Consider the following 14,813-nt stretch of genomic DNA (forward strand, 5'->3'; position numbering starts at 1 on the left):
GGGTCACAGTATTGCTGAGAAAACGTAAGCAATTCACAGCTGCTTTTCCCATTGCATCTGCTTATGTAAGTTTTTCCAGGTTTTACTGAGAGCATCCTGCATATCATTTCTTTTAACATAGTCTTATACCACACATTCTTCAACTATTCTCCAAATAACGGACATCCTCTCAATTCTAGTTACTTGCCACCAGAAAAGAGCAGCTATAAATATCTATATCTATATCTATATCTATCTATCTATCTATATACATATATATGTGTAAAAGGGTAGGCATGGTTTTATAGCCTTTTAGTCATAGTTCAAACCTGCTCTACAGAATGGTTGTATCATTTCACAGTACCTCCAATAATGCATTGTCTCATTTTCTCCTACATCCCCTCCAATATTTGTCATTCTTCTCTTTCTATCCTATTAGCCAGTCTAATAGGTATAAGATCAAATTGTCCTCAGAATTGTCCTAATTTTCAATAGTGAGTTAAGACATTTTTTTTAAATATAGCCATAATTAGCATTGAAAACCTCATCTGAAAACTGTTCATATCTTTTGATCATTTATCAGTTGGAGAATGACTCTTATTTTTGATAAATGATTGAGTTCTCTGTGTTTGAGAAATGAGGTCTTTATCAGAGAAACTTTGTTGTAATATTTTTTCACAAATTACTATTGTTTTTTCCTTGCATTCTATTCCCCCACCTCCAATTTATTCTATTCTCTTTCCTTTCTTCCTTTCTCTATTCTAAAAGTTGTTTTGCATCTGATCACACCCTTCCCAATCTTCCTTCCCTTCTATCACCTCCCCCTCCCTTTTTCTCAATCCTTTCCCCTCCTACTTTCCTCTAGGTGAAGATAGATTTCTCTACCCAATTGAGTGTATATGTTATTCTCTCTCTGAACCAATTTCAATTAGAGCAAGACTCTCTCCTGTTCAACTCCACCTATTCACACTTAACTAAAAAAGCCTTTTATTATTTCTTTTCTGTGAAATAATGACCCATTCTACTTCCACCCTTACCCTTTTCCCATTACATTCATCTCTCACCCCTTAGCAGCATCTTATTAATTTATTATCCCTTCATATTTAACTCCTGCCTTATTTATATATGCTTCTTCTAACTCCCCTAATAAATGAGAAAGTTCATATATGTTATCAATATCATCTTCTCATGTAGGAATATAAACAGTTCAACATCATTAAGTCCCTTTTGATTTGACTTTACTGTTTAACTTTTTAAGGTTCACTTGAGTCTCATATTTGAAGATCAGATTTTCTGTTCAGCTCTGGACATTTCATCAGGAAAGTTTGAAATTCATGTTCCATTGAATGTTTATCTTTTTCCCTGAAAAAATATGTTCCATTTTGATGGGTAGCAGCTATTTTCCTTCCAGAATATCCTATGTCAAGCCTTATAACCACTTAATGTAGAAGCTGCTAAATCTTGTGTTATCCCCAATAATTGATTTGTTTCTTTCTAGTTGCTTGCACTATTTTCTCCTTGAGATGAGAAAACTCTGAATTTTGGCTATAAGAGCCCTGGCAGTTTTCATTTTAGGATCTCTTTCAGGAGGTGATTTCAATTTCTATTTAATCCTCTGCTTCTAAAATATCAGGGTAGTTTTCCTTGATGATTTATTGAAAGATAATGTCTAGGCTATTTTTTTGATTATACATTTCAGGTAGTTCAGTGATTTTAAAATTATCTCTCTATGATCTATTTTCCAGGTCAATTGTTTTTTAAAGTATTCTTCTCCTTATTGGCTTTTTGGACTTCTTTTTCCATTTGATCCGATTTGGTTTTTAAGATGTTATTTTCTTCAGTACTGTTTTAGTCTCCTTCACTAAGTTGCTGGCTTGGTTTTCATGATTTTCCTATATCACTCTCATTTCTCTTTCTAATTTTTCCTCCACACCCCTTACTTGTTTCCAAAATCCTTTTTGAGCTCTTCCAAGCTCCTGGAGGCTTTTAATGTTGAAACTTTGTCTTAGTTATCTTTTTCTGAGTGTGTATTTTGATCTTCCTCAATCACCATAATAACTGTCTATGGTCAGATTTTTTTCCTTCTGTTTTTTGCTCATTTCCTCAGTCTATGACTTGATTTTAATTCTTTGCCAAGGTGGAATTCTGCTTCCATTGTAGAGGCTACACTATCCCAAGATTTGGGGGGACCCCCCTTAGCTTTTTCAGAGATATTTCTAGGAATCTGCAAGTTTTAAACTCTTCCAAGATGTTATGATCTAAGGAGAGATTTGTACTACTCTCTTGACCTATTCTCTGGTCTGTGGATGACCACAGACTTCTTTCTGCCCTGGAACTATAAGGAGCGTCTCTGCGTCTCGATGACAGTAAACTGTTGTGCTTCTGCTTCTTTTTCTGAGACTGAGACCCAGATTTTGAGTATAGACAAAAGCAATAGAGTCCTGCCCCAGTGATAGCAAACAGAATCCTTCAGACCCGCTTTCCTTCTATGGAATGAGAGCAGCTGCCACTGCTGATACAAAGACTCCCAGGGTCTCCTCCGGGTATGCTGGGGTTTGGTCTGTGTTGCTGAGACCTGTGCTGAACTGTGCTCCACTCTCACCCTGGTGCAGCGCACTTTTCCTGCTGACTTTCCAAGTTGTCCTTGGTAATATCTGGACTGAGAGGTCTGGAAACCCTCACCACTACCACTGACTCAGTCTCCCCCCATGGTCTGTTCTTGAATTTCTGGGGCCAGTTTGCTGCAATGCAAACTATGCTCCTTTCTCACCCTGGTACACAGAACTTTCCCTTGGATCTTCCAAATTGTCTTGGACTGGAAAATTGTTTTACTCAGTCTTTTTGTGGGTTTTTGTCAGTTTAAAATTTGTTTAAAGTCATTATTTAAAGATATTTGGAGTGACTCAGGTGAGTCCCTGTCTTTATTCTGTCATTTTGGCTCCATCCCTTTTTTCATAGCCTTAGATGAATTTTGAAAGCTTCTCAGGGTTTGGTGGTCACTCAAGCATACATTTGGCTATCACTTCATAAGAGGCTTTAGGTCAAAGCTGGAAGAAAGACAGATAGGAAGGAAGGAAGGAAGGAAGGAAGGAAGGAAGGAAGGAAGGAAGGAAGGAAGGAAGGAAGGAAGGAAGAAGAGCCATTTTGTTACTAGTATGAATTTCTTACAACTCAATTCTCCCAAGCCAGGCTCAAAACTCTTGAGAACACTTAGCATTCACACATGGACTTTTCTTTAATGTTATATGTTGGGGTCAGGGGAATGAGTTAGCAAGCTGTCTACCCCAAGCATGTAAATATTTTCCCCACAGGAATGAGCAGATGAAAAGAATCCATTCCAGGCAGCTGAGGCAGGCACTGTGGAGGGCTTAGAACTTGGTCAGGCATCAAAGATGCCAAGGTTATCTATTGCTTTCTCAGTCTGCATCAATTTTTCTGACTTTTGTCCTGTCACTGTACTCAGTGACTCAGGAAGAGAGAGTGGGGCTGACTCTACAACTCTGCCTCACTTCTATTTAAATAAAAGTACGGATATCACCCTGTGATATCATTAATCCTCTTTGAAAATGAAGAACAGCCTATGGTAGAGTATCATGAAATGGGTCAGCAGGCAATGAATGACTGGAGAGTAGATGACCCCTACAATGAATACAGATTCTCCACCCTATACTGATCCTTATCTATTATTATTTGTGTGTAGGTGTTATATAGAATACAAAACAAGATTTTCCTAATGGGGTTTGTTTTTTTCATTTTTAATCCTTAGCTCCATCAACTGGAAGAATCTCAAACAACATTCCTCCATCTGGAGCCACTGCACTGACTAGCCCAGCCCAGCCTCAGCTAAATGAACAAGACACCTTTGTGCAGAGAGCTGAGCACATTCCTGCAGGAAAACGCACTCCAATGTGTGCTCAGTGTAACCAGGTCATCAGGTTTGTATTTATTTTTTTTTATGAATGCCCTGGAAGTAATGATTTTAATTTCTTTACATCCTAATAGGGAATAGTTAGAATTATCTGTTATCACATATCATGATGATGCTGAACTATAGCTCAATGCTAGGTTCTATTTTACCAACTGGAAGAGAGCTTTCTTGTTGGCCACATCTGGGTGATAAGATTGGAAACAGAGGGGCCAGGTTCTTGAATGTCAAGAAAGGCATTTGGATGTAACTTAGTCATCAAGGACACTTGAACCTTTTTTATAATGAGGACCTCTCTCTTCCTTATTTAAGGAATAAGGGATTTTTTTGGATAGTAAAATAAAATTGTTTTCTTGTTGAAGAAACTCCCTCTACAAGTGCAGGTTGGCACCTAGTCTTCATTTTGTTGTCTCAGAGAGTCACCAAACAACCAAGTGATTTGCTCAGGGACTAGCTTCTCTAAGAGGGGTGACTTAAATGCAGCCCCTATTTTCTCCCAAGGGCAACTCTGTCCCTTAAGCCATGCCATCTTCCTCTCCTGTTGGATTTCAGTACTATGCAATGTTTTATCAAGCAGGAAAGAAAGGCAAGTAAACCAATTTTGTGTGTGTGTGTGTGTGTGTGTGTGTGTGTGTGTGTGTGTGTGTGTGTATGCCCACATGGTTTTCCAGAGGATGATGTACCTTTTTCTTAAACATTTTTCATTTAGTTAATTTTTAATTTATGGTATAAAACAAGCATAACATAGCGTAATGATTTTTAAAAGATGATTGAACATGAAAGTAAGTTTCATAGCAAGGTATATTATACAATATGTAGTTAAAATGTAGAAAAATTAATTTTGAAGTGTCTGAAAACTTGGAACAAAGATAAGCATATAACAGTTAGCATAGCATGTGCTTCAACCCCAACATTGCAGTGGTTTTGCCCTAACTTGGAGGAAGGCAATGAAATGTATGGGGCAACTAGGTGGCACTGGCCATGGAGTCAGGAGTACCTGAGTTCAAATCCGACCTCAGACACTTAATAATTACCTAACTGTGTGACTCAGGGCAAATCAACTCAACCCCGTTGCCTTAAATAAAATTAAAAAAAAAAAAAACAAAGACAATGTATGCTTGGACCCAGAGCTATTCAGGATGAGACCAGAATGACAACTGGGCCAGGGAACAAGGGACAGTCTAGGGAGACATGTTTTACACTGTGAAGAAAAATTAATCTCTTTCAAATTTTGTAACTGCGTTAGGTTTGTTTTTTGTTCATTTGTTTGCTACTTTAGTTTCAAATAAAATTTTAATTTTAATAATTTTATAAAATAATTTTACCAAATTTAATAAAAATTTAATTTAAAATAAAAGTTTTAAATTTAATTTAAAACTAAATTTAGTTTTAAATTTAAAAACTCAGAGTACTGATTTTGCTCAGTAAATGATACCATAGACCAAGCAGGTTTTCAAGTCTTTATATATGTACCTGTTGCCATCATTTTGGTTTCCTGTGGAATAAAATCACTTTCAGAGGCACTTTTAAGGTTTGAGATATTTTTGTGCTAGTGAGGCTTATCTAGATTTTAGTGCTCAGTTACAAAAGACCTGGAAAATATCCAGAGAAAGAACTATGAGGACTGAGTGCACATTGCAGCATATTATTTTCACTTTTTTTGTTGTTTTTTGTGGCTTTTCCCTTTTGTTCTATTTCTTCTTTCACAACATGACTAATATGGAAGTATGTTTCCGTGATTGCACATGTATTACCCATATCAGATTGCTTGCTGTCTTGGGGAGAAGTTGGGAGAAAAATTTGGAACTCAAAATCTAATAAAAAGGAATGTTGAAAACTCTCTTTACATGTAATTGGGAAAAAATATTATTTACAATAAAAGACCTGGAGAAGAAACCCCTGTTAAGAAGGAAAAGGTATCACATTGTCAGTGGTATTATGTGTTTACTAAATAGTTCTTTGATAGAAAGTCAAATTAATTTGATGTCATTAAATATATATATATATATTGTATTTTATTAGCTAGTCTCTACTTCATTGAAGCTAATTTATTGAGAAAGAAAAGTCATTGAAATTTCTTCATATTTACTTTAGTTTAAAAGGTAATTTTCCTGCATGCATAATTAGTAAATCACTGATATGTAGACTTCAATGGCCTCTCCTTACTGCTCACTCAGCACCCATTACATTTTATCTTGACTGGCATTACCCACGAATTTGCTATCAGTTGAGCATCAAAGATTCATGTATTCAGGAGGTTTTAGGAAAGGGGATTAGCTCTTGTCAGGATCACATAACACTAATTAATAGACCACATTCACCTGGCCCTCTCAAGACCTTACAGAAGTTTGGGGAGATTATGGTAGGTTCAGAGTTCATAAGAACATAATTATGGTACACAGCTCCTCATATCAGCTTTTCTTCAAAAAAAAGTACAAATTGGCTCAGGTGACATTCTCTCATACATTTTCTCTACAGTCACAACTCTGGCATATAATATACCCTGGGCTGGTATTTAATGATGCTTTAAATTTCTACTGTTAATCACTAATATTGGATGATTTCAAAACAATGCAAAACTTAGTGATATCAGTGCAAAAAAAATTATTTTTCTAATGAAACTGTAAAAATGATGTTTTTGAGAATCTCAAAATTCAATCACCCAAGTTTTGATGTTGAACTGGTTGCCTTTTTAAAGTATATACTTAGGGCCCCCAATCTAATCTCCATTGTTTATTTTTTTACATGTGATAATCTGTTTAAGGGTTCTTTATTTTTCCTTGCTATATTGAAAAGGTTTCTCCTGAGTTACACTGCATGGAATTTATTTACCTCAGAATTGGATATATTTGTTTTTTGGGGGGAGAGGGATGTTTGTTAGGGATTTCAGGATTTTTTTGGCAAATATAGGTATATTTTTGAGGTTATATTGAGATTTTAAAAAAATCATATTGTTACAGTAGGCTCCATCCCTTCCCATCCCAAATTAATGCTAGATTTACTGTTGGTTTCAATCCAACAAATATTTGTTAAGTTAGATGTTTTGGTAGGTTTCAAGAATATAAAGACAAAATTAAATAAACTATGTCCCCCATAAGCTTATACTCTACTATAGGGATGTGAGCCCAGGGAATATAATATGCTTGCAACAAATAAATCATAAAAATATTTCAAGGGGTATTAAAGTGTCACAGAAGAATGTCACCCAAGTTGAACCTTGAAGGAAGTAGGTAATACCAGGTTGGGGAGGGTTGAAGATGCCCCTAAAGACAAAAAAGAGCCCCTACAGAGTTTTGAGCAGAGATACAAGTGATGAAAACTTTATTTTAAGAATTATGAATGTGGCAACTATTTGGAAGACATTGAAAAGAGGGAGAGATTGTGGATATAAGAGAAAATTTAATAATAAATCAAATTATTGTAGCTGAAATACATTTTGCTTATATCTAGGGAATTGGGTCCAAATGAAAAATTAGTTGCTTGGCAGAAAAATTTAACTTCATTAAAATCTGTTGAACATTATACACAGTTACCAGCAATATTCCAACTTCACTTCTTTATAGTTTTATGGGAGAAAGGAGACCTGGAACATCAATAAACTTTGATTTCTTATTATGTATGCTATGCTTTTTATTTTTTTAACCTGACCTCTGTTCCATTGAAATTTAGCTAGCTTGGCTAGGGGACATCAGAACAAAAGTGAAAAATGCAATCAATTCAGTCATCTATTTAGTCTAAGTACTAAGAAACCAGTGTGACTGATTGATTTCACAAAAGTGCTTTAAAATAAATTATCAGACTAATTCTTTTCTTGGCATTGCCCTTAATCATCAAAGGAAAACAGAAACAAATAGGAGCCCTGGGCATAGCAAAGACCTTTAGTCCCAATATCTATATTTTCCTCCTATATTAATTTCACCTGACTTGGAGGAAAATACCTAAAGTTGAGGTCTTTATGGCCTTTATTTTTTGTTTTTGTGTGGAAAACGCAAAAATTTCCAAAGCTGTCATTTGTAATTTTCTAAAAGGCAGTGGTATGATTTCATGGAAATTTTTTTTTCTTTATAATTTACTTGACCTTCCCAAACTGGAACCTTTTAGAAGTTTTTGTCCTTTGAAAATAAAGAATGAATTTTAGCAGTCATAGACATTCCAAACTTGGAATAGAAAATAAAATATTTCCTATAACAGTGTGGATTTTTTTTTAATTCAAAAAATATATCTTTATCTTTTGGGGGGGGGGCTAGGTGGCACAGTGGATAGAGCACCAGCCCTGGAGTCAGAAGTACCTGAATTCAAATCCAGCCTCAGACACTTAATAATTACCTAGCTCTGTGGCCTTGGGCAAGCCACATAACCCCTTTGCCTTGCAAAAAAAAAAAAAAACTAAAAAAAATCTTGATCCTTTTTTTTTTATATCTGTACCATATATTCAAGTTTTAAGATGAAACAGAAGAGTCCAGAATTAGAGTCAATACACTTCAAACTGTTTTATAGACACGAAAAACCCTCACTATAGTTATCTCCAGCATACAAACAGGAAAACTAGTGTAATACACATACAGGTTTATTATTCAGTAAATATACTTTTTTGACCTAATGGTTGCCTCAAAGTTTGCAAACAGTGTGGAAGCAAAAATGCTAATTTAATTTCTGCTACTACCTTTATTATCTCTTTTTGTGCATGTACTGCTTTATCTCATTGAGTCTGCCCCCCACATTTTCTCCCCCCTTTCCCCACCCCCACCCCAGCCCACATTCTCAATTTCTTTTGTCTTTTTCTCTTTATTCTAAGAATGACTCATATTCTTCTCTCTCCCCTTCTATTTCTACATCAAATGAATGAGCACACATTTATTCAGTCCCTGTTAAGGGTCTACTTAGAGGGCAGAGTGGATAGAGCACTGGGAATCAGGAAGACTCATCCTCATGAGTTCAAATCTGGCCTCAATGCTGAATAACTCTGTGACAATTCTGACCCTAAGCAAATCATTTAACTCTGTTTACCTCAGTTTTTCATCTGTAAAATGGGGTGGAGAAGGAAATGTCAAAGCAGTCCAGCCTCTGCCAAGAAAACTCCCCAAAATGGGGTAGGAAAGAGTCAGACACAGCTAAACAAGCATATAGAAGGTACTATATGTGATGCAGGGATATAAAAATAATATTCAACAGTCCCTGCCTTCAAGGAGGTTCTAGTCTATCAAAAGTGACATGTAAATAATAGAATATATGTATGTATACTAAGTAAATGCAAGGTAACAGGATGGGGGTTGGGAGAAAGGTGCTCACTAATGGGGAGAATTAAGAAAAAGCTCCAATAGAAGATGGTGCTGTAGCAGTTTTGAGGCAAAACCCTAAGAAACAGAGAACAAACGAGAAGAAATTCATTCCGGCATGAATCTTTGCTTGAAATTTTTTTTAATGCAGCACTCTAGATTAAAATAATAAAAAAAATATACTGTGCTCACTTTGAAAGTTTAATTTATTTATTTCTGTTTATTTTGCTTCCTACCCCAAGTTTAGAAATAATAGTTATTTCTGAAATTCAGTCTTATTTTCAAAGGACACAAGCTTTGAATTTCCTGTTTGGGAAGCTTACAAAGGAATGGTATTCTTCAATGGAATAACATCTCTCTCTTTTTGGAAATCAGAAATGACAGTTTTGGAAATCATGATTTTTTCACACCAAAGGAAAAAGAATGGCCTCATTTTTGGTATTTGCATCTAGACTAGTTGAATTTAATATGGGAGTCAAAAGGCCTAAGGGACCTTTTTCCTCTCCTTACATCCCACCTTCTTATGTATGGCATAGGAGGATCGGGTATGAACCAGTATATTAGACTGAAGGACATTATTTTTATTAATTGTTACTTTAATTGAACATAATGCTATATTTTGGTGTTTATCATCATCATCATCATTATTATTATTATTTTAAAGAGGGACAAGGAGAATGTCCTGTTTCTTACTCTCACAATAAAAAAAAAGTTTTTTTTTTATGAATCCTTGGATTATTTTTCCTCTCCCATGAATCATTAGTGGATGGTTTTTTAAAAGTATACACCCTTACTTCTATATCCCATTTCCTTCTTTCATTTTTATGACTCCATTCTTTTTTTTTAATTTAATTTAATTTTATCTTCCCTGGTTACATGCAAAAACAAGTTTCAACATTCAGTTTTAAAACGTTGAGTTCCTAATTCTCCTCTTCTCCTTCAGTTGAGTAAGCAAGTTATTTGATATAGGTTAGAAACCATAATAATCACATTGTAAAAGTAAATATAACCCCCTCCCCAAGACAGGAGAACCTCAAGAATAATACAGTTAAAAAAAATATGCGTCAGTCTGTATTCAGTCACCATCAACTCTGACTTTGGGATGGATAGTATTCTTTCCTGTAAGTCCTTCAGCATTATCTTGGGTCACAGCATTTCTGAGAAAAGGTATTCTGACTTCATTCTAATGAGCTTTTGCTATTTTGCTATTTTCTTCCTTGCTGTTTGTATCTTGCCTGCCATTTTTATTACAAGATTAATAGAGATTGAGGGTGTCATTAGAAAAAAGTTTGGTTTCATAGCCCTTAAGCCATACTTACAAGTTCAGTGAACCAGATGTTGCCACTCCTTCCCCTCCCTGCATTTGTACATCAACAGGTATTTAATTGAGAACTCATAGAGTGCACAACATTGTTGGAGGTAGTTGAATCCCTTCTTACACTCTGTAGATATCCAGGGCTATTATTCTTGTGCAGGCAAAGGGAAATTTAATCCTTTCTGGAATTATATGAACCTCTTCAGTGTCAGTACTGTGCTAATGAGGCTGTAAATTAGTCAGTGCTGACACAGTGGAGAAGAGAGTCCTTTGTTTTACATATTTTATATTTTATATTTTATATATATATATATATATATATATATACATACATACATACATACATATTTATGTATGTATGCATCCTATATATGCATACATACATACATACATATTTATGTATGTATGTATGCATATATAGGATTGTTTTATTTACTCTATATATAAATAAAAGGACCCTGATGAGGAATGTGCCTCTACTGGGATGCTGGAGGGCATCAGGGCGATCACTGTGGCCCCTGCAGCCGGACCTGTGGGAATCTGGGGTCAGTAGCTGCTAAAGATTTTAGAATGATTTCTTAAAGATTCAGGAGTGGTTTTCACAAACCTGTTTGCTTACACTCCCTCTAAAACTCTTTTCCCACTAATCAGAATGAAAGGAAACAGTTGGACTGCCCTAGAGACAGCCTAATGAAATGAAGTTTAATTTTGTGTCACTTTCTAAGTCAGCAACAGGTTGAGTGTAACTGAGGACTTCTACACTTACCTCATATGTGTTTTCTAAGTCTTACATTTCTTCCATTCCATTGTCTCAAAGATGTTGGAATGGAGCATAGGGTTGGGAGAAGCTTGGATATTTTTATTGAAAGGAAGGAACTAAAATTAATTTCAGAACCCCAAATAAGAAAAATGTCAAAAAATTCTAATGCTGATTTTTATGTCTGGGCCACTAAATCATCTATTTAGAAGTCAAGGGTTTCATGCTTACAGTTATTCCTTCCTTATTGTAACTTTGCCCAAAGAAGTTTTGATACATTGAGGATCAGCATAAGAAATTAAATGGGGGCAACTTGGTGGCACCAGTGGATAGAGCCCCGGAGTCAGGAGAATCTGAGTTCAAATCCAGCCTCCAACATTTAATAATTAACTAGCTGTGTGGCCTTAGGCAAGCCACTTAACCCCATTTGCCTTGCAAAAAACCTAAAAATTAAAAAAGAAAAAGAAAGAAATTAAATGGGGGAAGTCTTGTGAAGAAGGCTAACAGGATACAGAGTTTAGAAATTCAAAATGTGTAAAATAGGTATAGTATTGCATAATTCACATTTTTTATCTTTTAATACCATAATAATTCAGACTTCTCCTCTAATATGGAGGGTCAAATATTTTTATGTTATTTTCCAGATCATGGGAGAGCCATATCCCCAACACCCTCAGTGTGGAAGGGATAACTCCATACCTGTATGCCTCCTCCTCCTCCATGGTCATCAAGTCTAACAGTCAGTTTAACCAACTGGATGCAATAGGAGGCGGGCTCTCAGGCTGCCCAGGTCTGGCTCAGCCACTGATGACTTTGATGGTGGGCAGATTATTTGACCTCCGTGTGTTTTGGTCTCCTTGCCTGTAAAATCAGACTTTGTTAGAAAAATCAGACTTGCCCTGGTCTGTCTCACAGGACTATTGTATGGATAAATTACATAATAAATCTCAAACTACCTTGGAGATAAAAGACCCTCCATCAATGCAAGATATGTTATAGCTTCAGGAAAAGAACCTCATATAGAGGCCTTCAGTGGCATCATCCCTGATGCCAAGATACGGCTATCTAATGGATTCTTGTTAAGCACACGAGACTGTATCATGCCTAATGGGATAAAACCTCCTTTAAACAAATGTGCAGCAAAGGACATTTCTTTTTAAATTAAATTAAGCCCCTTTCATGGTGAGTAGGAATAAGCCATAATACAGCAGAGTAGTTAATGTTCTGTGTGTCCTTTAGAGTTTGTGTTCATTTTGTGATAGGATGATTGTTTTAATAAAATTGAAAAATAAGTGGCTTTTTTTATTAAATTGAGGAAGGGATAAAAATTAACCAACCCCAGAGAGTAAAGTGAGTGGCTTAAGATTGTATAGTCTTAGAAGCAAAGTTAGGACTTGAACTTAGTTCTTGCACTAACCATTCCACACTACGACATTCACACTTACTGCATGACCTTGAGCAAGCCACCTTACTCCTTTTTTTTGCCTCAGTTTTCTCTTCTGTAAAATAGGGGTAATAAAAGCACTTATTTCTGTGAAGATCAAATGAGATAGTTGTCCTGGGCACATAAAAAGAGCAAATGTGAATGTTTGCTGTTATTATTATCATTATTATTGAAAACAGCAGGCAAGGGACTGCTAGGTGGAGAGGCAGCTAGGTGGCGCAGTGGATAGAGTATGGACTCTGGAGTCTGGAGTACCTGAGTTCAAATGCAGCTTCAGACACTTAATAATGACTTAGCTGTGTGGCCTTGGGCAAGCCACTTAACCCCACTGCCTTGCAAAAACTAAAAAGAAAAAAAAAGAAAATAGCAGGCACTGTTTAATCAGGATTAAAGTTTAGTCTTAAACTAGGAGGAAATTAAAAAGACGAATATGTAGAATAGATTCCTGTGTACAGTGGTGAGCTTCTTGAGGGCAGGGACTGTCTTTTGCCTCTTTTTTGTATCCCCCAGGGCTTAGCCTGTAATAAATGCTTAATAAATATTTATTGATTAAAAAAATACAAGAAAAAATGATTGAGTTGTTACCTTTTTGTATCAAGTCATTTTAGTGCTGTCACACTTCATCATCATCATCATCATTTTTTAGCCAGATTGGCTCTTTCCATCACTAAAATATGTAAAAACATGTGTATTCTCTGTGTAAGACCAAAAACAACCATTCAGCATAGGCCTTTTGCAGAGCAATGTCTTACCTGTTCTTTCTTCCATTCTTCTTCCCACTTAAAACAACAGAGTTTCCATATGGTGGACATAAATTAGCCTTGCTCGTTCTACTCTTGACTGCCCTTAAGTCTGAATCTTCCCTTATTAGTTGTGTGGCAACTAATGTTTCTTCATCTATAAAATCATCGTGGAATTCTGAAGAACTCTGGGGTCCCAAGGAAAGTGCTCTAAGAAGATCTAGTCTGGAACTGAAAGTCACAAGTAGATTTCTATAACCCTAGTGTGTTAATATGGACGTTCTAGTTCTGAAGAAAATGGAATTTTTTCTTTTGACAGAGGACCTTTCCTGGTGGCATTGGGAAAATCTTGGCATCCCGAGGAGTTTAATTGTGCCCACTGCAAAAACACCATGGCTTATATTGGATTTGTGGAGGAGAAGGGAGCCCTATATTGTGAGCTGTGCTATGAGAAATTCTTTGCCCCTGAATGTGGTCGCTGCCAAAGGAAGATCCTGGGAGTAAGTTTGGCAAAGCTTTGTAGAGCACATGTTTATTCCTATGGTATATTTCTATTCAGGGATGTCTTTATCCTTTCCTTCTTGTTCTGTGCCCTTGTCAATGATGAAGGGGGACAGAATTGAGAAGCTTGCTCCCACCCCCCACTCCCGAGGTAGAGCCTCATGAGACTCAGGAGGATAGGTAGGTAGCCTGTGGTTTCATCTTGCTGTTTTCCTGTTTGGCTAGTGGAAGCTAGGCCACCAAGCAAAAATAATTTACTGTGGATACTCAGGGACCTGGGTGGGCTGCCTTCCCAGTATACTGCTTGCTTAAGAAGAGAGAGGCAGCCTAGACTGAGTCTAGTCAGACCACACACACAATAGTTCTCAGCATTGACACCTTTACTGTTTTAATTAAATTCCAGCCTTCTTTTAAGACCAGGATTTTTTCCTACCTGCTAGGGTTCAACTGTAGGACCTCATGAAACATTCAAAAAATATGAAGTATATAAATGATGTATTTTTCTTACACACACATAATAATATTTTAAAATATAACTTTAATTTTATGAGACTGAGTAGGTAATGGAAACAGACTTTTGACAGAAAAAGCTAAAACCACACATTTTGCTGAAAGAGTAAATTGAGGACAGATGAATTCACCAAGATGTTCAGAAAATAGGTGTTATTGTTTTCTTCTCTGGAGTTTTTAAAACTGGATTTTGAGGTCAGAGTCTGGGCATTTGCACTTTTGCCTCCGAGGTAGTATATGTCTTTCTGGAAGAGAGAGAAACAGCAGTGGCCTGTTTGTTTTGGAAACCAATTTAGATCATGGGAATGTCTCCAACATGCTTCCTAGAAATCGGATTCCTGTGCCTTTGCCGAATTATAATACTCT

At 36.3% G+C, this 14,813-nt stretch overlaps 1 protein-coding gene across 6 annotated transcripts in view; it reads left to right on the forward strand.

Moving 5' to 3' along the window:
- Positions 1–14,813, forward strand: part of PDLIM5 (PDZ and LIM domain 5) — a 241,033-nt gene that overhangs the window by 200,381 nt on the left and 25,839 nt on the right. For all 6 annotated transcript variants that reach the window (XM_074228062.1, XM_074228061.1, XM_074228065.1 and 3 more), the window contains 2 exons: positions 3,746–3,914; positions 13,756–13,936. In XM_074228062.1, the coding sequence (XP_074084163.1) occupies positions 3,746–3,914; positions 13,756–13,936 (350 nt within the window). The remainder of the gene's footprint in view (positions 1–3,745; positions 3,915–13,755; positions 13,937–14,813) is intronic.

This window comes from Macrotis lagotis, chromosome 3 (genome assembly GCF_037893015.1).
Source record: "Macrotis lagotis isolate mMagLag1 chromosome 3, bilby.v1.9.chrom.fasta, whole genome shotgun sequence".
NCBI lineage: Eukaryota > Metazoa > Chordata > Mammalia > Peramelemorphia > Peramelidae > Macrotis > Macrotis lagotis.